This window comes from Populus nigra, chromosome 13 (assembly GCF_951802175.1).
Source record: "Populus nigra chromosome 13, ddPopNigr1.1, whole genome shotgun sequence".
Lineage (NCBI taxonomy): Eukaryota > Viridiplantae > Streptophyta > Magnoliopsida > Malpighiales > Salicaceae > Populus > Populus nigra.
The window spans coordinates 5,577,168-5,602,789 of NC_084864.1; the positions used below are offsets into that span (position 1 = coordinate 5,577,168).

Below are 25,622 nucleotides of genomic sequence, written 5' to 3' on the forward strand. Positions count from 1 at the left end.
AAATTATACTATTTTAGGGCTCAATTTAAACCATCATATTAGCATCTACAAGTTGTCCAGTTTTATATAAGCTAGACCCTTACTCGGTTTTTGGATCATATTTGGAGTTACATAACTCCAAATTAAGCAACGCTAATTTCATTTGAAAGGTAACATTTATACCTACAACTGTTATGGAGAAACCTCATTTAAATTTTATCTTCATCAATCCCTAATCTTATCGTAAGGTTAATCAATGAAATTGTCCAGTTTTCTAATCTACTCGTTTAACAACCATCATCTTAAGCTTCATACAATTTTTGTTTCTAAATAAGATCTTGTTAACATTATTATCATTATTATCTCATTTCTAATTAAGGTTCATATCTCATATGTGTGCGCCAATTAATCTCTCCTTTTTTGACAAGTAATACTCTTGGTACAAGTTTGGCTTTACGTACTCCTTCATCCTGTGAACCATCACAATGTTTCTAAATCTTTCCCTCTACTTCATCAACACTAAGTCACACCTTGATCTTTCACTCAAAATAACCAATGCTAGGAGGTAGTGATGTCATTAGTCAAGGATAAACTTCTTTCTTGTTCTTGCATCACTTAACCTAGCCTTTTCATTATACCATTTTCATTACACGTGGGATAATAAATCAACAATTCAAATCTTCCTTGAATCCTCATTTAGCCGAAACTTACTAGGCTTATATCATCAAATTATTTCATCTCAATTATCATTTTTCATCCTAATCTCATAATTATATTTTACAAGTTATATTTTAGTCTTTAAACATATTGTCTGGAATGAACCATGTTCTTTCTTATCTCTTTGCAAAAGTGGAATTCCTTAATTTAATAATTTCAGCCTTGATAATTTTCTTTCTTCCATTCTCCTATATGCATTTTCTAGTTTGGAGCCTTTCTTCTTCATTTTTTCTTCTCTCTCTCCTCCCCATAAATTACAGATTAGTCATTTTAGCTAGTGGTATTTCAACTTCAATCCTTATTTTTTTATTTTTAATTTTTTTATTAACTCTTTTATAAAAAATTTATTTATTTTTAATTTTATCCTTCAATTTTAATTTATCAAATATTATATTTCAATCAAAGTCAAGTACGCAAATTGATTAAATGAAATAGTAGGGTTTAAGGGAACAATTCTCTCGAATGACTTCACATGGATATTGTTGCCTATGACTAGGTGGTGTGGGTCTTCTAAAAAGTAAAGGGCTTTATATATGATATATAAGACTTTGAGAGAGGGGCATAAAGAATGAAACAGAATTAAAGATTGAAGCTGGCAGAATCTGTGATGGTATACTAAGATGCCATACAATTTAAAGGAAAAATTAGGTAATTGGTCAATAAAGTTGTATTATTTCAGGTAAAGATTAATGTAAAAACTAAATTCTTGTAGGATGCTTAATTGTTAAGACATGGCTAAGACGGGAAAGATTCCAAGTGTAAAGTGAAATCTTAAGGTTGACTTTAGTGTTGTAATAAAGCTTTTAGTAGGAATAATTTGTGATTGTTATGAGGTACGAGGAAAATAAATTGTTACATTGGAGAAATGTTAATTGAGTTAATGGTATGTAAAAAAAATTACCTTGTTTTTCTTGATTTCAAAGCTCATGAAAATTGTAAGACGTTAAGAATTTAAGAATTTATGGGGGCATTATATAAAATGCATAATGAAACAAAAAAAATAACCTTAAAATAATAATAAAAAATTATTAAGCCTAAGAATATGGGGTGTTTTGAATTCTCACAATGATTTTTTGTAATTATCATGTCAGTTTAAAGACAATTTTATATTTGACTAAATAAAATAAAACAAAAATAAAAAGATGGTCACATATGTGGCACATCCAAGGGTACATGAAAGGCGTCTACACCCTTTAGTCGTTGCGTGCAACGCCTCCTGACATTCAAAAATACCCTTTAGCCATGTCATTTGAAGCGTTGTCATGTCTATTCCAGTTAGTGCAGCGTGGTGGTTTAGTTTGGCATCAATAGCCCTTTCTTCTTCTTTTTCCTTCTCTCTCTCCTCCCCAAAAAATCACATTTTAGTCCTCTTGATTGTTAGAATTTCAACTTCAATCCTTATTCTTTTGATTTATAATTATTTTTCTTGACTCTTTTATAAAAATTTTATTTGTTTTTAATTTCATCCTTTAATCTCAATTTATCAAATATTATATTTATCAATGTGGTTCTCGTTCTTTGGATTTCTAATTTTTTTTTTCTTTGCCCTTTTGTAAAAGTTTTAGTGATTTTCAATTTTATCATTCAATTCAAATTGATGTTATTATGTTTTTTTAATTTGGTTCTTATTGTTTTGATTTTTTTTCTTGACATCTTTGTAAAAGTTATAATTCTTTTCAATTTCACCCATTAATTACAACATTGTTTTATTTTTTATGTCAATTTTGATCCTCATTCTTTTTCTAAAAAAAAAAATCTTTTACTAAATTGATTTTTTAAAAATTTCACCCTTCAATTAAATATAAAATATATTTTGTATTTTAATTTGATGCTTATTATTTTATTGCTATTTTTTAGAATTCTTTTGTATAATTAAAATTTTTTTTTTCAATTTCATTCTTAAACATTTAATTAATTGAGTTCGAGTTTAATAACTCAGGTTACGGATTTAAAAATTTATTACATTTTTTTTATAAAAAAACTTTATAATTCTCTTTTTTTTTTCTCAGGTTATTCAAATTACATTATATGGGCTATAGGTTTGATGAGATATCCCGGGATGACTCAACCCTAATTAGTTTGTTTACAGGTTTGTCATAACTGGTTTTTTATATTATTTTTTACCCTATTTGAGGTACCACATTTAAGTACATGAACAATATTTTAGCATGGCAGGAAGGCTAGTAAATTAGGTAATCATGTAAACAAAAATAATTTTTTAAAAACTAAATATTTGGGCCTCACTTTACCTGGCGGACTTTCTCATTAGCCATGCTAGCTTGAATCAACGGTTGAGTTGGGCATGGTCCATGAAATTATGGCGTATGTATCTTGTTTAGTGCTCCTATAGGAATCGGTTGTGTTAATTGAAATCTAGCCATACACTGGAAACATCCACGAAGGGGACGAAGTCGCTTTGACTACAGAACCGCATGTCTGGTGGAGCAAATAGGATGATCGGTAACTCGTGATACTGAACTGCAAAAATCAATCATTTGGTATCGGAGTTACCGATCATCCAAATGATTGATAAATATAACTAAATTACAATTCAAAAATCATCGGAGACATGAGAAAAATCAATCATTTGGTATAGGAGTTACCGATCATGCATGCAAAATTCACTCTCTTTATTCTTTACATGGTTCTTAAATACTTTTTTTATTTAGATTTTAATGATATTTTATACAATTATTATGTATATGATATAAAAATAATATTACTAATAATAGATTTTGAACATGATAACATTTATGATATTTTTAATTTTTAGTCACATAAAATAACAATTATATAAAAAAAGTTAACCAAATCAAATGATAGTTTACAAACAAGAACTTTCAGGTTTAATAATAAACTAGATATTTTTTTTGCATTTTTTATCCCCCACGAGCAACTATTGAGACCCTAAAATATAAAATAAAATTTGTCTATAGTAAAACTTTTAAGCTTAAAACTTCCATAACCTCACAATAAAATTAACTTGAACTCATGAAATATAAAAATATATATTATATATCATGAACCATCAAATGATTAGAAACCTAATATAGGATTTATATTTTATTATTATTCTCTGACATGTTTCATGTCTACAAAATATTTTCTATTACATAAAATTTGAACTTATATTAACTAACAATATGGCAGGGCAGACAAGAAGAGAAATTCAGGCAGTTTCTCCGCACCTTGAACAAGACAGGAAAAGGGAAAAAAAAAAAAAAAACAAAGAATCTCAAGTCCTATTTGCTTCTTCAGTAATCGGTACACAATCTACTCATCTCCAAAACAAGAGGAGAAAAACGAACAAGAACAGCATGTATCAGTTGTCATCAAGATGTTGTATCTCACCCATCATAATGCGATTGCTAGAAACCTTGAAGCCAAGGAGAGCAGGATCAATCTGCCTTCCTTTCTTCCCCTTCTTTTTCCCACTTCGTCCAGTCAGTGAACCATCAGATGATTCCAAGGCAGCCGCATTTGCTGCTTCAGCCTCAGAAAAAACAGGCTTTTTTAGCACATCTATGAATGATGTCTCTGTTATACCAGCATCATTGTAAGACGCAGTCCTCCTAAAACGCACTTCTTTCATGCCAGATGCTTGAGTATCACCTCCCCATGCTGCTGCTAAATTCTCTACAGACTCATTCCTCCTTTCTGAAATTTACCAAAGTTTTTTTTTTTTTTTTGTAAATCACCACAATTATCCAAAACCCAATAAACAAAAGACAACAAATCTGACACTAATGATATACCATCAGAAGTTGCAATGCTTGTTGGATTTTTATGCTTGTTATGCGAAGCAGATGCCATGTCTGACAAAACATCCAGGGAAGATAAGGCTCGGGACACTGGTGGGTGTTTATGCAAGGAATTGTCAAGCCCTTTACTTAATATAACCCTGTCCACAAGCATTTTTCATGAAAATCAATATTAGTTTCAGGTTAAAATAGTACAACTCGCAACTCCTATGTTTATGAAGCAAGTCCTTACTGATAGCTCCCGATGTCATAACACAGATTTACAAGGGAAAACCCATAAAAGATTTACACATGAACAAACACTGAAGTTGCTAATAGTCAAGTCATGCATAAATAGTTTGGACCACAGAGCTCATATGCAAAATAAGTAGATTGTGAAATTCAGGAGTTAATGTCCTTGCCGCCACAAATAAGGCGTTCTCTGTTCACAACACCGGTGATATTGAATCAGCCCTTTGGCTTTGCAGAGGATGTAGTTTTTACTGCACCACTTGAGGTGTAAAGTTTTTACTTTATCATAATAAAAAGAAAGAAATTAAAAAAGTGGTTTGGGTGACAAAAATATCTCCAACTCACTTTTCATTCTGAAGCAACTATTTGAAAAGAAAAGCAGGGGCAATGTTAAAAAGTACCCTATGCTTTGGCCCATTTGCAGTTCAGCAATGGTTTCAAAATTTGGCACTTCAAGATTTATGGTTTCCTCTGTTATCTTTTACCTTTTTTCACGTCAGTTAAGTTGCTAGAAAAAAGTCCAGGATACCAGCAGCTAATAAGACATCCATGACACCATGTTAATGTATGCACATGCACAAGGAGACCCACAATCCAAACCAGTCAAGGTGCAAGTGTTCACCCAAACAAATTGCATCTTGTTTTAAGCTTCTTAATAAAAAGAAATCATAAGTTGCACCTAACCTACCAAAGAGTAAAAACGTATGTGCTACGATACCAATTGTGTAGAACACGATATTCAAGATGGAGAATTAACATCATTGTTAACAAGAGAAGATGATGCGTTCCACCTCATTAAAAACAATACCATGCCACAACTCAGCTGAGAAACATTACCTGTCATTAGAAACCTCTTCACTGGTCGAATTATCTAATCCCATCTCATAGCCATGTAAGCCTCCATATCCACCTGCAGATTTTCACAAAACCTCTAATATCCATCTAAGCATATGAATGATATCTGACAAGATGGCAGAGAAATTACCAGCACTGCTTAGTGAACTATGCCTGCTATGGGCATTAACAAGATCCATAGCAGTTTCAGCTTGTTCAACAAAGTTTTCTTCCATGTGTAAAACAGACCTGGACATGGCCCTCACACATTTGGACCCAGATCTGTTATCCAATTCTGCCAAGTCTTTATCCTTGGTATATTTTGAACCAAACCTGTTATCCACATGATTAGCTTGAGAAGTATCTATCATGCCAGACAAAAAAGTTGGTTCTTCCGGTAGCGCTCCAGAATTTGACCCATGCAATCTTTCACCATTTCCTAGGTGTAATTGACCACTCAAGGCCATGGCAGGATTATCATGCAACAGAGAATTTGAGTTCAAATGTTGAGGCCTATCCATAAATGAGTTATTCATGGCAACTTCTTGATCTGGATTATGATTTGGAGAAGATGAATCAGTGATCAGCCAAAAGGATTCCCGAGACTTTGAAGAGGATATAAGGTGCCCATAATCATCTTCTGATGAGTGAATAGACTGAAGACCTATGTTTTGGTGAAGATCCATTAAAACTTGCTTCGAGCTCTCCTCATCTCGTTGACCTGATAACCAAATACTAGAGTTTCCAGAAGCTTCTGAAACATTTCTTTTTCTTTCATTTTCATGATGCAGCAGCTGTTGCATCCCTCCTTCAACCCAACTATTCTCTTGCTGCCTTCGTTTTCCAGGGAAGTAGTTCTCTGTCATTTCAGGATGAGAAGCATAAATATCATCAAGAACTTGTTGGTCGCAAGAGGGAGCATTTGAAGAAACAGAACCCAGTTGCTCAGCAGGATGCATATATAGATGTTCTGCTGAATCTGGACCTTGGGAATGACCATTTACATTATCCAACTTAATCCCTAGTGTGCTAGCAGGAAGAGAAGTTAGATGGTCAAATGCCATAGAGCTAGGCTCATAAAACCCACCTTGATGTAACTCCTGTAAAGCATGATTCCATTTGATGTGGCTTAAATGTTCATCATGTGAGGATTGCCTCTGCTGTTGCAGGTGACAATCTGAAGTGTTAAATCCTGTAGACCTTGCCAAAGACAACTCTTGCGCCTGCATCTGTTCTAGCTGATGATGGAATTGCAGGTCTGAAGGCAATATATTACCATGCTTCACCTGTGATAAGAGGTCTAAGATATCAGTCTGAGGTTCTTGAAGATTATTCTGGCCAATCTTTGCTCGAATTACCTGCTCCAGTGACAGATCCAAGTGCCTTGGAATATGCAGATTTCGCTGCAGTTCTGGAAGTGGTGTCCTAAATTGACTCTGATCAACCAAGTTGTCTCTCATTGGATCTCCCTTTCCCTGCCCATAGCCAAGATCAGACATCTGATGCTGCAGCAACTGTTCCAGAACCTGCTGCTGCTGCAATTTCATTTGGTACTGATGAAGCTGTTGTTGCTGCTGCTGTTGATGCAGTAAATGATGCTGTTGCTGAAGTTCAAACTGTTGCAGCTGTTGCTGAAGCTCAAACTGCTGCCGCCGCTGATGCTCCAACTGCTGCCGACGTTGAAGCTCGAATTGCTGCCGACGTTGAAGCTCCAACTGCCGCTGACGTTGAAGCTCCAACTGCCGCTGACGTTGAAGCTCCAACTGCTGCTGCCGTTGAAGCTCCAACTGCCACTGTTGTTGGAGCTCCAACTTTCTCTGCTGTTGAAATTGCAGTTCAATCAGATGAGAAGGGATTTGCTCAAAACCCAGTTCTTGTAAGAAGGGATGAGATGCATGATTCTGTTGTTGACGTTCGTTTTGCATCTTCTGTGGCATGAGATGCTGCTGGTCAAAATCATTGAACTCAGGTTGCCTCTGAAATAAGTGTCGAGCGTCTGTGGAACCTAGATCAATGTGGGGGTTCATGAGTGGCTTTTTACTATAATCTTCTGGCCATGTATCTGTATAACGGGATTGATCAGATACTGCATCAAAGGACCTGTGGCTAGCAAGAGCAGCATCACGCTCTGTATAAGGATCCACAGCATGACCCTCACTCATGCTTGAAGCCATATAGGATGCTTGAGCATGCTTCGGATGAGACTTGCTTCTGAGCTCAGACATCAGCAAGCCAAATGGATGAACTATTTCATCCTGATGAGTAAGCATGCCAGTCTCTGAAAATTCATTTAAGATGACAGGGTGGCTAGGAGGATTAGAAACAAAACTCTGAATGCCTGCGGCATCTGTTATCAAAGGGTTGCCACTGCTTCCAGGCCTTCCAGGAAAGACAATTTCTGTATCAAACAAAGATCAAAACAATTAAATTAGCACAAAAAATGGATTCAGAGACATAAACAGCAGAATCACTCTTAGTAACTTACCTTCATCCAAAGTAACAATATTTTGGAATCTTTGATCATCAGAATCCACTGTCCTGGGGCGAAAACCATGATCAGGTATTCTTGACCGACCACTAACACTAGGGATGGCCTCAAATCCAGATGAGGCATACTGCAGTTCTTCCCTGACAGAAGAACCCTTGAATTCAAGAGAAGAAGCAGGAGGCAGTGCGCTCCCTTCCAAGCTTTCTCCAACAGGTTCCGATAGTTGTAACTTAGCAGATGGACTAGTGCTTGAAGCGCACCCAGGTTTAAGTTTAAGGTGAGGCATAATATCTCCAAGCTCAAAGAAGGGTAATCCACTGGGAGCATCTGACAAACGAACTGGTAGATCAGTTCCAAAATATCCTTGCTCAAACCATGCAATGATATCAATACCAAGGTATGGTCCCTGGATTGCCCCTTGAGGATCAAGATAGCACAATGATAGCTCCTCGAGTGGAATAATAAAATCAAATAGAGAACTTGAATCGCCAGGAAGCTGGCTACCAATCTCAAAAGTAGTTGGTTCATTATCCCCCAACTTAAGGTGCTTCTTTGAAGCCACATCTTCCACTGATGACATTTCAAAAGCTTTCAACTCCACAACATTGTTGCTTGGGCCACACTCCCCGACACTGCTGGAATCGTCTTTCTTGGAAACTGCAGGCACAAAGTCATCCGTCAACTCTCTGCCAATTGTTGTTGTAAGCTTCTGTGTGCCATCTTTTTGTGAATCCTTTTCTGAAATACACAACAGATGGAATTGTATTAACAAAGTGAGATAGAAAAAGTTCAAAACTCAATGTTATGATCACTTACCCTCAGCCATTGATGTATCTAACATCTCAGAACCAATACCTTGACCAGAAGCATTAACAGTAATTTTTCCAAAAGAGTCAGCAATTTCTTCAGTCTTAACAGAGGAATTTGGGTTCCCCTCACCTAAAGGCACCTCACCAAAGCCTGAATAAACAAAAATGTGAGTTAGAAAGAACAGATGGCATGATATGCAAAAGTCAACTGAAAATGGGGCATTGATCACCTGTAGTATTATTATTTGATGTGTCATTGTCTCTAAATGAGCTTTTCAATCCTCCACTGCTTGTGATTTTCCCCTGCCATATATCTCCAAGGACAGCCTGCAAGAATCATAAGATCCAATTTAAAGCAGTGACAATCACTACAAGGCATACCTTTTACATGACATTAAATAATATTCATATACCTCTTCCTCTGCATCAGGGGAAACAAAAGCCAATGGCTTGATAGCAGTTTCCTGGGTTATTGGAGATGCATGTTCCACCCCATCTGGCATAGGATCAAAACTTGGAAGAGTCTTATGCTTTCGGTAAATGTCAAGAAGTTTTCCCCTTGGATAACAGAATGTATGATTTTTATTCACAGGAATGGACCCAATAGGAGAAGAATTAAGATGCCTGCCATTTTGAAAGTTCCCACTATTGTTAGACCTCCCTCGTCCAGCAGCAAACCGCACATTTGAGCTCTCCACTCGTCCTCTATCAGACCCAAATCCAGGTGCGCTCCGGTACGCAGCAGGTCCACCAGCATGAACTTCCATACGATGGCGAGGCCTCCACTTATCACGAGAATCATTCTCAAGGTCAGAAGTTGGGCGGCTAGCTGTGCCAAAATTTTGTTTGTCGCTGTGGGTGTCTTCTTTCTCAACATCTGCCCTCTTATCAGTTAAAGAACCCTTCTCTTTATCTTCCGGACCCCACCTAGATGACCACTTGCTGTCTCTTCGGGATTCATGCCCAGAAATGCGGTTATTGCTGTCATGCCAACGATCTGAAGAAGACAAAGTCCTATTCTCAGATATATCTCTGGTTGAAACAGAATCAGCGCGATGGTCCTCTTTTCTGCGATCTCTTCTACCAAGCAAGCCTGTATCCCTCTCCTCCTCACGCCAGCGACGGCTACTTTCTATGTCAGAAGCAATCCTCCTCCGATCTTTCTTGTCTTGGGTTCCATCTAAACGCCAATTGTCTTTCAAATTGTTATCAATGGAGTTTCCAAGGGACAAAGAATTTGATGCACGTGTTTCCTGTTATTTTCAGGAACAAGGATCACTGGAAAACACCCAAAAAATAGAGGAAACCTTTTGATAGTTCTAGAAACTCAGGTGACATATAAGTTCATCCCACACAAAACTAAGTGAACAAGTAGTAACTTATAAACAACAAGACGGCATTCTAGCTGACAGATAAAAAGGGGGCGCAGGGGTATTTCCCTATAAAGAGATCAAGATGCTGCCACTGAATCTCCTGAGGTTGAATTATTTGAAAGTTACAGAGTAGAGTTGGACCCAAAACTAAAAGTATTTCAACACCTTGCTAAGTATAACTTCTTGTTAAAAAAACAATTGACTTTTAAATCCAATAAATTTCATCTCTGAATCCGGCACGCAACTAATGTAATTTAGAATTAGTTAAGGCCCTAGATAAGATACATGGTTCTAAACACCACAACATACAATCACACTAAATGACATAAATTATCCGGAATAACAAGAAAAACTGCAAAACATATCAGAACATCACATCAGCTAACAAAATTAGTTGTAACAAAAGAAATATCCAAGGAAGCATGTATTAATAAATATCAATAAATTAAAAATAACAACAAAAGAAGATCATGTCACCCTGATATAGATAACTAAAGATCAACTAGTCAATGCGCATGTCCAACTTTAGACAAATTAAATTTCATACCCCTGATGCTCCAGCAGTTAATGACTTAGCATCCACCGGCTTAGCATAAAGCCATTGAGGAGAAAGTGGTATTGTGTTGTCCACAGTCAATTGATCTGTAAGTAGCAAGTAGTGAGAACAATCAATATAATAATACAATTAAAAACCATCAAATTCATGTCGGAAATCTGCGAATAAGTATTTGTCAAATAGGTATAAATGTATAATAATTCTTTCCCGCTTAGAATCCTTGAAATACAAAACAAACTACCTTTAGACTCATCTGCCAAACTCAATGGCGCCTTGTTCCCTCCAATTCCTCCTAGATCTACCATTTCCAAAAAGAAAGACATTCCTAACTACTATGACTTCCATTCATTAAAAATCAACAAAACCACAATATACATATATATATATATATAAAGAACATTTATTAAGCTCAGTAATCTACCACCATTGAGCATGAAAAATACACAGAAATATAAATTAACATCGAAACCATTCAACTTCAACAGTCATGCAACTTGCATTCAACTAAATCAGATAAAATTGTTGCAAAAAAAAAAAAAACAGAGTAGCAAGTGCAAAAATATAAATAATAGTCAAAACCCTAAAGGTGAGACCAAAACGGAAGTATACATGCCCAAAAAAACCGGAACAAATCGATTGGATAAAACAATAGAAAATCGAAATTTGAAATTTGAACCTTTGAAGGAGGAGAGGGGTTCATCGGCTGATTTGGAGGAGAGGAGGAGATCGTCAGGTAGATTGAGCTTTCCGTCAGTCATCGTCGTTATATAATACCAACAAAAATTGCACAAATTCGGTGGGCACAGAGGAAAATACAGAGAAGCTAAGAAGAAGACAGGTATGAAGGGAGAGAGAGAATGAGATAGCGATTGCGCGAGGAGAGATTGCAGAAACAGAAAGGGAGATTGCTAGGGTTTGGGAATTTGCGGACTGAGAGAAAGGGAGATTACTGCTAAGGGTCTGTGTGTTGAGATCGTTTAGATCGAAACAACCAAAGAGCGTGTTATTAATTTTTGTTTTTTATTTATATATTTCTTTAAATATAGTCTTTCTTTCTTTTCAAGAAGAAATAGTGTTTCTTTCTTTCCAAGAAGAAAATCACAATTACAATTATAATTACATTACAATTACACTAGTTTTTTTTTTAAGTGACATTATAAAAAATAGTTTCCTGAAAGTAGTTTATTTCCCAATATTTCAGTAGTATAACGGAAAGTAAATTAAAATATATATTATAATGTTTGATCATATTAGCATACCTGGATATCGCGACAACCGATTAAGAATTAATCACATGGAAAAAGAACAAATATCTGACATCTTGTTCTTTTAGGGAAAAATATCTTGTTTAAAGAGTCGTCACATAGTATTACGGTTACTATGATCCTTAACTGGTCAACAGAGATTCTATGGCATGGGACTAGTTACGCAAAAGGAAAGATGGTATCACCCCTTAAGCGTCCTACCTGAGGCGAGCTGCATCGCTGGTTTTGTCTAAAATTGCTAAAAATTTGTTATCCTTTTTTCTTTTTTATTCTTCTTTTCATATTTCTAACTTTAGCGTTAGTGAACAATTCATACGAATATTTCCAACTCCAGCGTTGGTAAATATCGCGCAAATCCAAAAAATACAATCTTCCTGACTCTGGGGTCAGTGAATAATTTCACAAAAATGAATTTGGAGAAGAAATTTCTATGATGTTTTTTAATCCCTTTTTTGGACTAGAACTAGCCCAGCCGTACTAGCTGGACTGGATCCAGCCAGCCCGCTAGTGACCCGCTGGTTATTGTTGCGTGCATGCGTGAACAATTCACACATGCATGCAATAGTGATAGGGTAATTAAATTTGCATGCACAGTGAGAAAAGTGACTTATAATTGCAAAGACAAGAAAGAGAAGACTTACCTGTTACTGACCATGGAGATGCTAGTGAAGGAAGACTAGTTGGTTGTTTTGTCCTCCTCTTTTGTTTCTTTCTTGTTCTCCACTGGTATTCCCTCCTCTCCATATGTCCTGTGCTTCCTCATTTTTTTTATGAATCAATTTCTGTAACAATACAGAACGAATCTGATGCAGCTGCTTCAATTTCTGTAACTGACGGGCGAAGACGATGGTGACGATCGGGTAACTGTTCATAGTTGAAAATCCCACTTGTTGTTCTTTGTGGTATGGTCGTCCTAGAGTTGCATGTTGTTGCTGCTAGAGGGAAGCTTGCGGTGCTGAGACGCTGCGCTGGTGAGAACAAAGACGACAAGGTAAAGGGTTGCCGCGATTGAGGATGGTGGCTTCTAGTGTTGCTGAGATCAGTGCAGCTGCTTCAAATTAAGGACTGTTGGATGTTCACGGTGTGGAAGAGCTATTGGGGCTGGTGCAACTGTGGAGTGAAGGCAAAGACGATGACGATGGTGATGGAGGGTTGGCCGATTACTGCTGCTTCCTCCTCTACTTCTTTTTTTCTACGTCTTCCATAGTCTTTCTTTCCTGTGTTATTGCTTGTGCTATTATTGGAAAACAAAGATGATGGTGATGGAGGGTTGCCCAACTGCTGCTGCTTCCCCCTCTGTTTCTGCTTTTTTGCGTCTTCCTTAATCAAGTCGATGGTGATGGAGGTCTGAACAGAGGACATGAGGGTTCTTCTCCTGTCTAGGTTCTTGGAGGCTAGGGAAAAAAAGGGGGGGCTAATCGGGGAAGCCCTTCTCTGTGAAGATCTAGGGGTCAGGAAAGAGGAAAAAAAAGAAAAAGAAAAAGGGAAAGGGCTGAGAGGGAGGCTGAGATGATTGGAGAATCGTTTCTCGTTTTTTCTTTTCTTTCCCCTTCTTTTCCTCCCCCTCTAGGGTTTCTTGTAATGGTCACCTCTTTAGGTTTCTTGTGTTTTTTCTGTAATGTCTCCCCCTTTAAGGGCCTCTTATCCTCCCCTTTTCGCATGCACTATGATCTGTATTTATAGTGCAAGAGACCCATCGCATGTGAGAAATAAAATTTTAATCAAACTCATTCTCTTCTTTGAAGTTTGAATTTGATTAAGAATCAAATTCAAAACCAGATAACTATCATTATCTTGAAGATAAGGATAGAATGACAAAAGCACATTGTAGTTTTTAATTTTCACGCAAGCTGGCAAATCACGCTTTTCATCGAAATAATCTCTGATATTTTAATTTTACATTTTAAACCCTATAAAATTAAATTAAAAGCTAATTGGTCAAAATTGGGTTACAACAGTTGCCCCCTCTTTACAATACTTACGGTGCAAAGGCATTGGAAAATTCATTTTCTTTTGATTGATTTTTTTTCTTTGCATATATATATATATATATATATATATATATATATATATATATAATGGCCTAATTGTTCCAGGCGACTTGCCCGATGATAAAAGAACATGAAGAATTTCGCAAGTGGTCTAATTGTCCTAGACGACCTGCCCGATGCAGAATGAAATGCGAAAAAGGTTTCGCAAGTGGTCTAATTGTTCCAGGTGACCTGCCCAATAGAAAGGAGAAATGCGAAGGATTTCATGAGTGGTCAAATTGTCCCAGGCGACCTGCTTGATGAAGAATAAAACGCGAAAGGGTTTCGTGAGTGGTTTAATTGTTCCAGACGACCTGCCTGATGAAGAATAAAACGTGAAAAAAGTTTCACGAGTGGTCTAATTGTTTCAGGTGACCTGCTCGATGGTGAAAAATACAAAGAGAGATTTTATTTTTTAAAAAAAGTGGTCTCATTATGACAAGTAACCTATCCAGGTAGGAAAATACAACGAAAGGGTCTCATTGTAATGGATGACCTACCCAAGTGGAAGAAAACAAGGAGAGGGTTGACATGATAGGGCTCAAAGGCGCACTATCCCTAAGATGAGAGCTCAAAGGAGCACTCGAAAGGAAGATGAGGACTCGAAGGCACACTCGATAGAAAGTGAGGGCTTGAAGGCACACTCGAAATAAAATAGGGTTAGGAAACGCACTACCTTTGATGGTCGAGGGCTCGAAGGCGCGCTCGAAAGGAGGTGGGGTTAGGAAACGTGCTACCTTAGATGGTTGAGGGCTTGAAGACGCGCTCAAAAGGAGGTAGGGTTAGGAAACGCGCTACCTTAAATGGTCAAGGACTCAAAGGCGTGCTCAAAAGGAAATGAGGGCTTGAAGGCGCACTCGAAAGGAGATAAGGGCTCGAAGGCGCACTAAAAAAAGAAATAAAGGCTTGAAGGTGCAGTCAAAAGGAGGTAGGGTTAGGAAACATATTACCTTAAATGGTCGAGGGCTCGAAGGCATGCTCAAAAGGAGGTAGGGTTAGGAAACGCACTACTTAAATGGTCAAGGGCTCGAAGGCATGCTCAAAAGGAGGTAGGCTTAGAAAACGCACTCGAAGGAGCACTCGAAAGAAGATTAGGGCTCGAAGGTGCCCTCAAAAGGAGGTGGGTTTAGGAAACACACTATCTTAAATGGTTGAGGGCTCGAAGCCGCACTCGAAAGAAGATGAGGGCTTGAAGGCGCACTAAAAAAAGAGATGAAGCCTTGAAGGCACACTCAAAAAAAAGTAGGGTTAGGAAACGCATTACCTTAAATGGTCGAGGGCTCGAAGGCGCACTCGAAAGAAGATGAGGGCTCGAAGGTGCACTAAAAAAAGAGATGAAGGCTCGAAGGCGCACTCAAAAGGAGGTAGGGTTAGGCAATGCACTACCTTAAATGGTCGAGGGCTCAAAGGCGCACTCAAAAGGAGGTAGGGTTACGCAACGTACTACCTTAAATGGTCGAGGGCTTGAAGGCGCGCTCAAAAGAAGGTAGGGTTAGGAAACACACTACCTTGGATGGTCAAGGGCTCGAAGGCGCACTCTGAAGGAGGTAGGGTTAGAAAACGCACTACCTTAAATGGTCGAGGGCTTAAAGGCGCACTTGAAAGAAAATAAGGGCTCGAAGGCGCACTCAAAAGGATGTGAAAAAAATACAAAGATTTTTCAGGCAACCAAATTCTTGTTTGGCTTGCTACCTCTGATTGGGTCATCTTTGTCGTTTGGCTTTTAGCCCACTCGAGTTGGCCCATGTAAGTCTCTTCCCAGATTTATTTACACAACTCAGCCTTTATGGTGACCATTATGACCCATTTGTTTGCTAAAGATTTTCTATCTCGTTAAATAATTTGAGAGAATCATTCATTAAACACTTGGTGTCACTTGTTGAAAGGATCAAGCTGCCATTGGTAAATCAAAATGCCCCTTTGTCTTGTTGCAGGAGATGTTCTTCTTCTTTTTCTAAAAGGGATTGATTTTTCTTCTAAACACAATGTTGCCCCCTTATACTGGCCATTACCCCTAAGTATGCTATGTTAGCAACTCAGACAAATGATGATTTTAAGTGACCATTCTCTCATTTCTCTTATTTTCAGTTTGGTGGAGGAATATTTATCTAAAATGAATCTTGAAATATTGATCTTGCATTTTGAAAACAAAAATTGCTTTGATGTAAGCTTAAAACAATTTGCTTTTGAAATCTTGAAACTCTCTAGTTTTTTCTTGGAAAAGAGATGATTTGCTCTTGTGTTGGCTATATTTGTCATTTGGTGAAGGTACATCAAGATGTAACCTCTTTTGTTTATGGGTTTCAAAGTGAGGGGCTCGAGAAAAAGCTCGAGGTTTTTTTGAGAAAAATTATCTCTTTTTGAACACTCATTTTATCAGCATGAATAATAATGAGTAGTTTGTTCTCGATATCATGACTTCTATGAAAAAGTACTCTTTGCATTTTGAGAGCATTGTTTATTGTTCTAGGTTGCTTGCTTTCTTGATTAGAAAGCACTTCTACATGCACATAATGTAGGCTATGGTTTTTTGCTATAAAAGAAAAGAATTCATAAGGCTCAAAAAGTATTTCAAGGTTTCAAAGACTGAGGATCACTATCAGCAGTTCGACTCTTTGTGTCATTCATCTTTTCTTTTGCCGCTCTTCTTTGATTTGTTTTTCATTGCTTTGCTAGGGCATACTCATTTTATCTTGATTATCACTCTTTCTTGTGATTTGAGCATGCCCCCTAGCATTTGAGTTTCTTAGGCTCATTTGCCTTTTCGGCTTTCTCACGGCTTTTTCATCTTTTCTCATTGAAATTTTCACTTACCCCAGTGTGGGGTGTGATCTTAATCGGGATTTTTTTTATGAAAGAAACATTATTCAAGCTCAAAAAATGACCACAAAGGATATACTCTTTTAGAATGTGAAAAGAATAACAAAGATGACATTTCCTCATTTCAAGCGCAAGCATTTAAGATCAATAAACTTTGACCTCGTCCAGCGCGATGATTTGGAATTTTGCAAAGAAATACATTTCATAGGTTTATGAACAACAAGTTCACTTTACAAGAGTCATAGTGTGAGAGTGAAAGTTCATTTTTTATTCGTGTTCCTTGGTTCAGAGTTTAGTCACCTCAATGAAGGAATTGCTTGATTCATGTGTCATTTTACAAGTAGAATGTCAAAAATATCATTTTAAATAGACATCAAATTATTTTTGAAATCAAAATGCAAGTTTAATTTTTCAAAACTCCAATAGGAAAACTGATTTTGGTAAAGAGATGAATTGCATCTATGAGATCACGTGAGGCTTCAAAAGTGTATTTGTGAGTTCTTAGAGGGAACCCCTTTCAGAATATTCCGGTTGTAAATAAAAGGAAGAGATAATTGAAGGACAAACTCATTATTTTATTGAAATCTTAAAAAAAACCACAAAGACCTTATACTAGCAAGGTGACACATAAAAGAGCTAAACACTTAGCAATCATTGATTGGAATTTCTGGAAACTTCAATCGTCCCTCTCCTTTGAATTACTCGATAGGTGCACCTTTCTAATTGTCAGTTAAGGCTATGCATAGACCAGTCTTCACCTGGTGACATTGTAGTTTCGTCTTCAGTACGAGTGATCTCTAAATGTCTTTCTTTTGGTAGCTTTTTCTCTCGTTTTTGTAACCACCTTTGACATTGTGAACCTCAATTTCTTTCTTTTCTTTAGTGAAATGTTTCTCCTCAGTCGAGTCAGCAATCCTTCCTAAACGGATAGCTTGTTCAATTCTCTTAGCTATAGCAACCATGTTAGAAAAATATTGTGCAGAGCTTCCAACCAGGTATTCAAAGTACAGGGCCTTGAAAGTGTTGACAAAAAAATTGATAATCTCCTTTTTCAACAAAGGAGGATTGACCTGTGTAATAGTCTCACGCCACCTTTAAGTGTATTCTCTTATGGACTCTTTGTTGTCCTTTTTCATAGCTTGCAAGCTCGACCTATCAGACCCCACATCCATATTGAACTTATATTGCCTAATGAAGGCATCAACTAAGTCCTTCCACTTTTTTTACCTTAGTATTGTCCAACCGCATATACTAAGTAAAGGCAACGTCACTTAAACTATCTAATCAATAGTTTTTCGTCATAAACTACCTCAGCCATTTTGTTGCAGTATGCCTTGAGATGAGTTGCAGGGCATTGAGTTCCTGTATATTTGACAAATTCTGGCACCCTAAACTTCTTAGGAATGACTACGTTATACCAAACACATCTTAGTGGCTTTCACAGAGTCATACAAATGGTTTCCCTCAACTGCCAGCACCCTATCTTCTAGGGCAGTCCATTTTTCTAAACCTTCATATCCTACCATTTTGTCATTGTGAGACTCCTCCAAGGTCGGCTCAACAGCATGAGGGATCCTTATTGGGTATACAGGCTGAGCTAGGAAATGTGCAGCGTATTGGGGCTCTGGCAAGGTTCTACTTACCCCTAAGTTTGGTGGATTGAAGAGAGTTGCAGGCGTCAGCAGAATCTGAGCTGTAAATGCTGGTTGAGAGGATGTCCCTTCTCCCGACTTGGATCTCAAAGCCTGCTTGAGTAGGCTAGTAAGTCTAGCGACATCTTCTTTCAAACTGTCCAACTCTTTTTTATGTTAGGTGTCCATTCGAGTTCTTTCTTCGTTTCCCCTTTTTTTCTCCACAAACTTGTGTTATGAGTGTGTTTTAATGGGGGACCTATATTTCACCTTTTTGTGCAGTCTTATGACAATTCATAAGTGTATGTTCAATATGCATAGTATGAATACAACGTATTGGGTATGGATTCACTCTTCAGAGGGTGACATAACGATTGTTATTCTTTGGATGTGTGGTCAAATTTGAATCTGATATTCATTGTAATGCCGAGAAGAGGTCTGTTTAACCTTTTGTCATCTGAGCTTTCAGCCACATTCTTGGCGTCTTTTATTATGCATCTAATGTCTTTGAGTAGCGGTATCTCACCGACATCCAGTCTAGGGCAGTCTCCTTCGGTCATTTGCAAAAATTCAGACTCGAGTCCATACTCAACAATTGTTACCTCACAAATAGCGGCCATTATTTTACCTGAAAGCCCTATAATAAGGATGCTTACGTGTTAAGCTTATCTTAGTGAAATTATGTAGGGAATCCACCTAAATGATAGGTTCTAATCATTAAATACATCAGGGTAATTTTGCTATCTAGTCTCAAAGGTCTTTTGCATGCTCAGTGATTGTTCTTGAAAGGTTGATTTGAGGTTTACAAGTAGTGTGAAGATAGAGGCCTTAAGTAATATCAGTTCGGCATATCAACCACTGTCGAACAAACAATCATGCTAGAGTTGGATAGTTTCGCGAGCCTTACCCAGGCTAAAGCAATTAGGGTGCTGATTAATACTTAAAAGTGCATTTTTATCAAGTTTTTATATCATCATTTTGTACTTGAAATATCAATAACTCCCTAACTAGAGCATGTTTTATAATAACATGTCTCATAATATAAGATACCTTTAATTTATGGTAAATGTTCATCTTAAATGCAAGCCTATCACATAAATTAAATGATTGATTGATGAGTTTAAATACTAAAATTGAGAAGACAGAGAGGGCTAAACTTAGCAAAGAGATGATGGTTCAGTCCAAACTGGAACACCATTCGGTTATTGGATCATAACTGGAGCTGTAGAACTTGGATTTAGGTCTGGTTTATATGTATGGAAAGCTAAGACATAGGCCTAAAATGTTCATAAAGAGTCCAAGATTTAAAAGTGCCATTTTCGAGTTCACATGGTAGCAACAACGGAGAAGTTAGAATTTATCCTTCAGCCCAAAGACTGTTTAGTATTCAGCCCATATCTCGAGTTCTAGAAGTCCAAATGTGTCAATTCTTGTTTTGTTGGAAAGCTGAGACAATTTCCCAGAACTTTCATGAGGACAATCTATTCAAATTCTGATGTTAGCAATGGTGTTTTGTTCAGACAAGAAGATAAGGATTGTCAAGATGTGGCCACCCACTCAGTAATTAGTCATCAAATCAATAGTTCCGAATTTTGGCCTATAAAAGGAGGCATTTTCCATGCATTTAGGCATCTTGGTTTCAGATCAAGATCACTCTCTCTCTTTGTATTTTAATGTTTAAGTTTTATTTCATGTTATATTTTTCTTGATCTCTTGTTTATACTTTTCATTTCATTTACTATGTTGTTTATTTATGTCTCTCTTCTTTATTATGTTTAACTAAGTTTATTTTGTCAAGGTGAAAAGGTTACACTAATGGTGTAAGAATAAGTATAGTGTAAACTCAACATGGACTTTAATGTTTGATACTAACATGTTTTGTATTTGTTATCTTACTCACTTTTAATACCTTGCTTGTTAAATGGTTAATCTAAATTTGTGTTGTACAACCTTTGGTACAACAAATACTTGGCACTTTCATAGCCAACTATATGGTATAACCAACACCTGAGTTATGAAAGGAACTTGATTTGTTTTTAACATAAGTTATCACCATGAATACCTGATAATATTTACAAGTATTGGCATTACTCGAATAAGATAATTAATGTAATCATGTTAACAATTTATAATCCGATTGGAACCTCCTTTGTGTGTGGTTTCCAGTCAAGTAATAAAAAGAGTTTATACTATACTTATTTGAAATACCATTAGTGGATCCTCTAATATTGATAATTATTTTATCATTGTTTAATCCTCACATTAATCTCACATTTCAAAGTCCTTTTAAATTCTTTGTTTTATTATATATATTATTTGTAATTTATATAGTTGACCTCCCTATGGTTCGACCCCGGTCTTGCCGGGTTATTTATTACTTCGACAATTCTGCACTTGGGATAAGACATCAATCTTTTGATCGTGTCAGGTGTTGTTACCCCTCCACTTATCTTAAAGTTGATACCATCTGTATTTTAAAAATGAGATGAGTAATGTGTGAAGGCCTTAGATCCATATCCAATATATAAGCATGATAAACATGAATAATTATGCATGTTAAAACAGTAAAAAGAGCAAAAAATAAAACTTGATAAACATAAACAACACAGCAACAAAAACACCAGTACGACAAACATTTTTAGCAATAAAAAAAACAAAAAGCAAAGCTTAGTCCTAAGAAATCCGTAGTGGAGTTGTTATTCTGTCACACCTGGACATCGCGACGACCGATTAAGAATTAATCACATGGAAAAAGAACAAATATCTGACATCTTGTTCTTTTAGGGGAAAATGTCTTGTTTAAGAAGGCGTCACCTAGTATTATGGTCACTAGAAACCCTAACTGGTCAACAAAGATTCTATAGTATGAGACTGGATACGTATAAGGGAAAATGCTATAACCCTTAAGCGTCCTACCTTAGGCAAGCTACATTGATGGTTTTGTCTAAAATTTCTAAGAATTTGTTCTTTTTTTCCTTTTTTATTCTTCCTTTCATGTTCCTGACTTTGACGTCAGTGTACAATTCCTACGAATATTTCCAACTCTAGCATTGGTAAATATTGCGCAAATCCAAAAAATACGATATTCTTGACTCTAGTATTAGTGAATAATTTCGCAAAAATGCATTTGGAGAAGAATTTTTCTATGCTGTTTTTTTTATCCCTGTTTTGGACTGGATCTAGCCTTGTCGTACGGGCTGGGCTGGATCTGGCCAGCTCGCTAGTGACCCGGCTGGTCACTGTTGCGTGCATGCATGAACAATTCATGCATATATGCAACAGTGACAAGGTAATTAAATTTGCATGCACAGTGAGAAAAGTGACTTATATTTGCAAAGACAAGGAAGAGAAGACTTAACTGTTGCTGGCCATGGAGACGCTAGTGGAGGAAGATTGGCCGGCTACTTTGTCCTCCTCTTTTGTTTCTTCTTGTTCACCACTGGTATTCCCTCCTCTCCATTTGTCATGTGCTTCCTCATTTTTTTATGAATCTGTTTATGTAACAATATAGAACAAATCTGGTGCAGCTGCAGAGTGCGGGCGAAGACGATGGTGACGATCGGGTAACTGCTCACGGTTGAAAATCCCACTTGTTGTTCTCTGTGGTGTGGTTGTCCTAGAGTTGCATGTTGCTGCTGTCAGAGGGAAGCTTGTGGTGCTGCTGCGCTGGTGAGAACAAAGACGACAGGTTAAAGGGTTGTCGCGGTTAAGGATGGTGGCTTCTGGTGTTGCTGAGATCAATGCAACTGCTTCAATGGAGGACTGCTGGATGTTCACGGTGTGGAAGAGTTGTTTCATGGAAAGAGTAGGGAATAAAGTTAATATAAAAATCAAATTTTAAATTAGGAGATTGAAAAAAAAATCCAAAACATAAAATATAGCAAACAAAAAATTAAGAACCAAATTTAATATAATCAACAAATAATAAGATATTTTTTTTTTCTCAACTTCTAAAAAGTATTTTTCTTTCTAAAATAAAAGAAAAACACTTTTCTAGAAACCAAACTAGATTTTTCTTCAACTGAAAAGTATTTTTCATTGATCAATTTTTCTAATGGTAAATGAACACAAGAAAGTTTGAAAGTGATTTCCAAAAAATCACTTTCCATGAAAAAAACGAGGCCTTATAAGAAAAACTAAAAATAATGATGAATTTATTGAAGAAACACTTTGCACGCACAAACACTCTTGGATTGGAGTAATAACTAGTATATTGGTTCGCGCTTAACTGCAGGTCGAACTAATTGTTTTTTTAAATTTAAAAAAATATTAAAACCACAAAGAATTGTTAACTGTGTTATTAAAACCAACCAAGTGGGTTAATTTTGAAACCTCCCAACTTAGCTCTTTACCCAACTCAAGTTTTCAATTAAACCGTTTGGGAGTTTCAAATTGGCCTATTAAAAATCTAATTATGTCTTTGGACTTAATTTTTATGCAGATTTGTCCAATAATAACTTAATTTGACCTTAAATCTGCATTGTCTCTTTAATTTTGGGTACAATAGGGGTATAATTATGTTCATGATTCCATCCAAAATTCTAGTTTGATCTTCCTCTATATTTGAAATCCTCTTAGCTTGTTTTTTTTAAATGTCAGTCTTCTTGTTATTATTATTTATTTTTTGATTTTAGAAAGAAAGAAGATGAATTTGGGGAATAACCCATAAATGGGTTATGACAGTTGCTCCTCTCTTTACAATGCTTATGACAAAAAGTCTCATAAGAGACTTTAGATAGTAAGCTTTGTAAAAAAGAAAAAGGAATAAGAGATAACGGATTCACCATATCAAGAAATGGTTAATCCTTCTGAAAATATTTGAAGTGAGGGCTCAAAAGCACACTAAGAGGAAAAGGAGATACAATTAGAAAGTGTACTATCCAAAAAGCGAGGGTTAGAAAGCACACTCGAAAAAAAAGAGTTAGGGTTTGTAAAGAAAAAGATGATCTTTGTGAAAGACTTTTTAAAGTGGCATGGTTGTACTAGGCAACCTACCTATTGGTAGAATCAAAGATTTTGAAATGATCAAATTGTCATAGGTTACCTGCCCAGATGAAAAATACAAAGGCTTTTTCAAAGTAGTCTTATTGTAATAGGTGACCTATCCAGGTGGAAAAATGCAAAGATTTTTTTCGAATGATCTCATTGTAATGGGCGACCTTTCTAAGTGAAAAATGCAAAATTTTCAAAATAGTCTTATTGTAATAGGCGACCTACCTAGATGAAAAATACAAAGATTTTACAAAGTAGTCTTATTGTAATGGGCAACCTGCCTAAGTGAAAATTACAAAATACCTAATAAAGGGATTTGGCTAGAAATGCCTTGAAGGGATAACAAAATAAGGCTTAAAGGTGCATTATCTAGGAGATGAGAGCTTAAAAGAGCACTCACAAGGAAGATAGAGCTCAAAGACATACTATTTAAGAGATAAGGGCTCAAAGGTGCACTGAAAAGAAGAAGATAGGACCTGAAGGCACACTATCTAAAAGATGAGGGCTCAAATACACACTCATGAAGAGACGAGATATAGAGATAGAGATATGGCTAGAAAGTGCACTATCTAAGGAAAAAGAGCTAGAAAGCACACTCGGAAGGGAAAGATGAGATAGGGCTAGAAAGCGTATCATCTAGAAACAAGGGTTCAAAAGTGTACTCGAAAAGAGGTATGGTTAAAAAACATACTACCTCGAAGATGAGAGCTCAAAGGTGCATTCGAAAGGAGGTAGGGTTAGAAAATGCACTACCTGAGAGATGAGGGCTCGAAGGTGCCCTCGAAAGGGAGAAAATAGGGCTAGAAAGCGTGCTATCCAAGTGACGAGAGCTCAAATGCACGCTCAAAAAAGAAGTAGGGCCTAAAGACGCACTATTTGAGAGATGAGGGCTCAAAGGCACACTCAAAAGAGATTTGTTGGTGAGATACTAGTCTATCAAAGATCAAAGTATAATGTATTATGATTAATATGCATGTATACTTACCTGAGAAATATAAGTTCCTTTCTTCATGGACTTTTCTCCTTTTAAAAAGTTTGAATTTCTATAGTAAGCTTTAATGGCTTTTCTCTTTTATTTACTCGAGTCACAACTTGTGATCTTGACCTCTGGGAAGGGCCTAATATTATCATCCTGTATTTTCTGTTTTCCTAGAAATGGAATCATAGAGACAGCCCCTATTATGTGTTTTTTTGTTCAATTCAAGTTTTTTTTAGGGAAGAGGTTATGCGAAAGAAGATTTGGTTATTTACAAAGGTGCTTTTATTGAGAATTTCTGGAATTTCAAAGCTATTCCAAACACAAAAGCTATTTTAACGTCAATTTCAAGCAAACTTGTTCTAAAGAAATTTATGTGATTCTATAGACAGGTTTGAAAGTCATTGTTTTGTCGGTTTGGTAAAAGCGTGAAGTGATAATTTGTTCGTCAGAGAACCAGTTTTTGTCTTTGTTATTTTTGTGGTATGCTTAAACATTTTGATCCCTTTGGATTCTTTCATGCCCCCCAACTTTGTTTAAGCACTTTTAATCATTGATGAATTTTTTTTTCATATTTCATGCACTTTCCCCCCATTATAGGGTATAATCTTAGCCAAGGTTAATTTTCTCAAGAAAAATGTATTAGGCTAAAAAAATGACTGCTAAAGGTATATTCTGGCCCTGTGAAAGGAGAATCAAAGATGGCTTTCCTCATTTCAAATGTTTGCACTTAAGATCAGTAAGCTTTGCTTTCTTTTATGTGAATATGAAAAATAGTTTCTCATGGTTCATTCAACTCAAACTCAGCTTTGAAGTCATCTCATGGTGTTTGGGTTACTCTTTAAGTTTTGTAAGTTTCTTCTCTAGGAGATCACTTGAATTCCCAAAACTTATTTGTTATAACAAATGCCAATTTGTTTTTTATTTTTGTACTAAAACCTTGATTTTCCAAAAATTCTTGTGAAAACATAAGATCATGCATAGTTTTTGGAGAAAAGGGGAACATACCAAAGAATTCATGGTGCAGTGGTTTCGTGAGTAAATGGTGTGCTCATGTGGGTGTGTCATTTGCATGGAACAACAACAAAAATAAAAGCTCATTTGATAGAGAAAGTCTTGTGGCATTATAAGCCAAATTGCCATAAGACTAAAATAGGTTG

General features: G+C 36.5%; 1 protein-coding gene across 2 annotated transcripts; it reads right to left on the reverse strand.

The window, feature by feature from the left end:
* Positions 1–3,729: 3,729 nt before the first annotated feature.
* LOC133670910 (protein ESSENTIAL FOR POTEXVIRUS ACCUMULATION 1-like) lies at positions 3,730–11,757 on the reverse strand. Of its 2 annotated transcripts, XM_062091510.1 has the most exons (11): positions 11,425–11,757; positions 10,740–10,834; positions 9,233–10,072; positions 9,050–9,146; positions 8,827–8,970; positions 8,008–8,748; positions 6,881–7,920; positions 5,674–6,808; positions 5,526–5,598; positions 4,452–4,597; positions 3,730–4,353 (listed from the first exon to the last, which is right to left on the reverse strand). In XM_062091510.1, the coding sequence occupies exons 1-11, from the start codon at positions 11,504–11,506 to the stop codon at positions 4,019–4,021; spliced, it is 4,728 nt and encodes a 1,575-aa protein (XP_061947494.1). In that variant the 5' UTR covers positions 11,507–11,757; the 3' UTR covers positions 3,730–4,018. The 2 variants fall into 2 exon arrangements, with proteins under 2 accessions (XP_061947494.1, XP_061947493.1); XM_062091509.1 differs by having other exon boundaries at positions 5,674–7,920.
* Between the last annotated feature and the right edge of the window lie 13,865 nt (positions 11,758–25,622).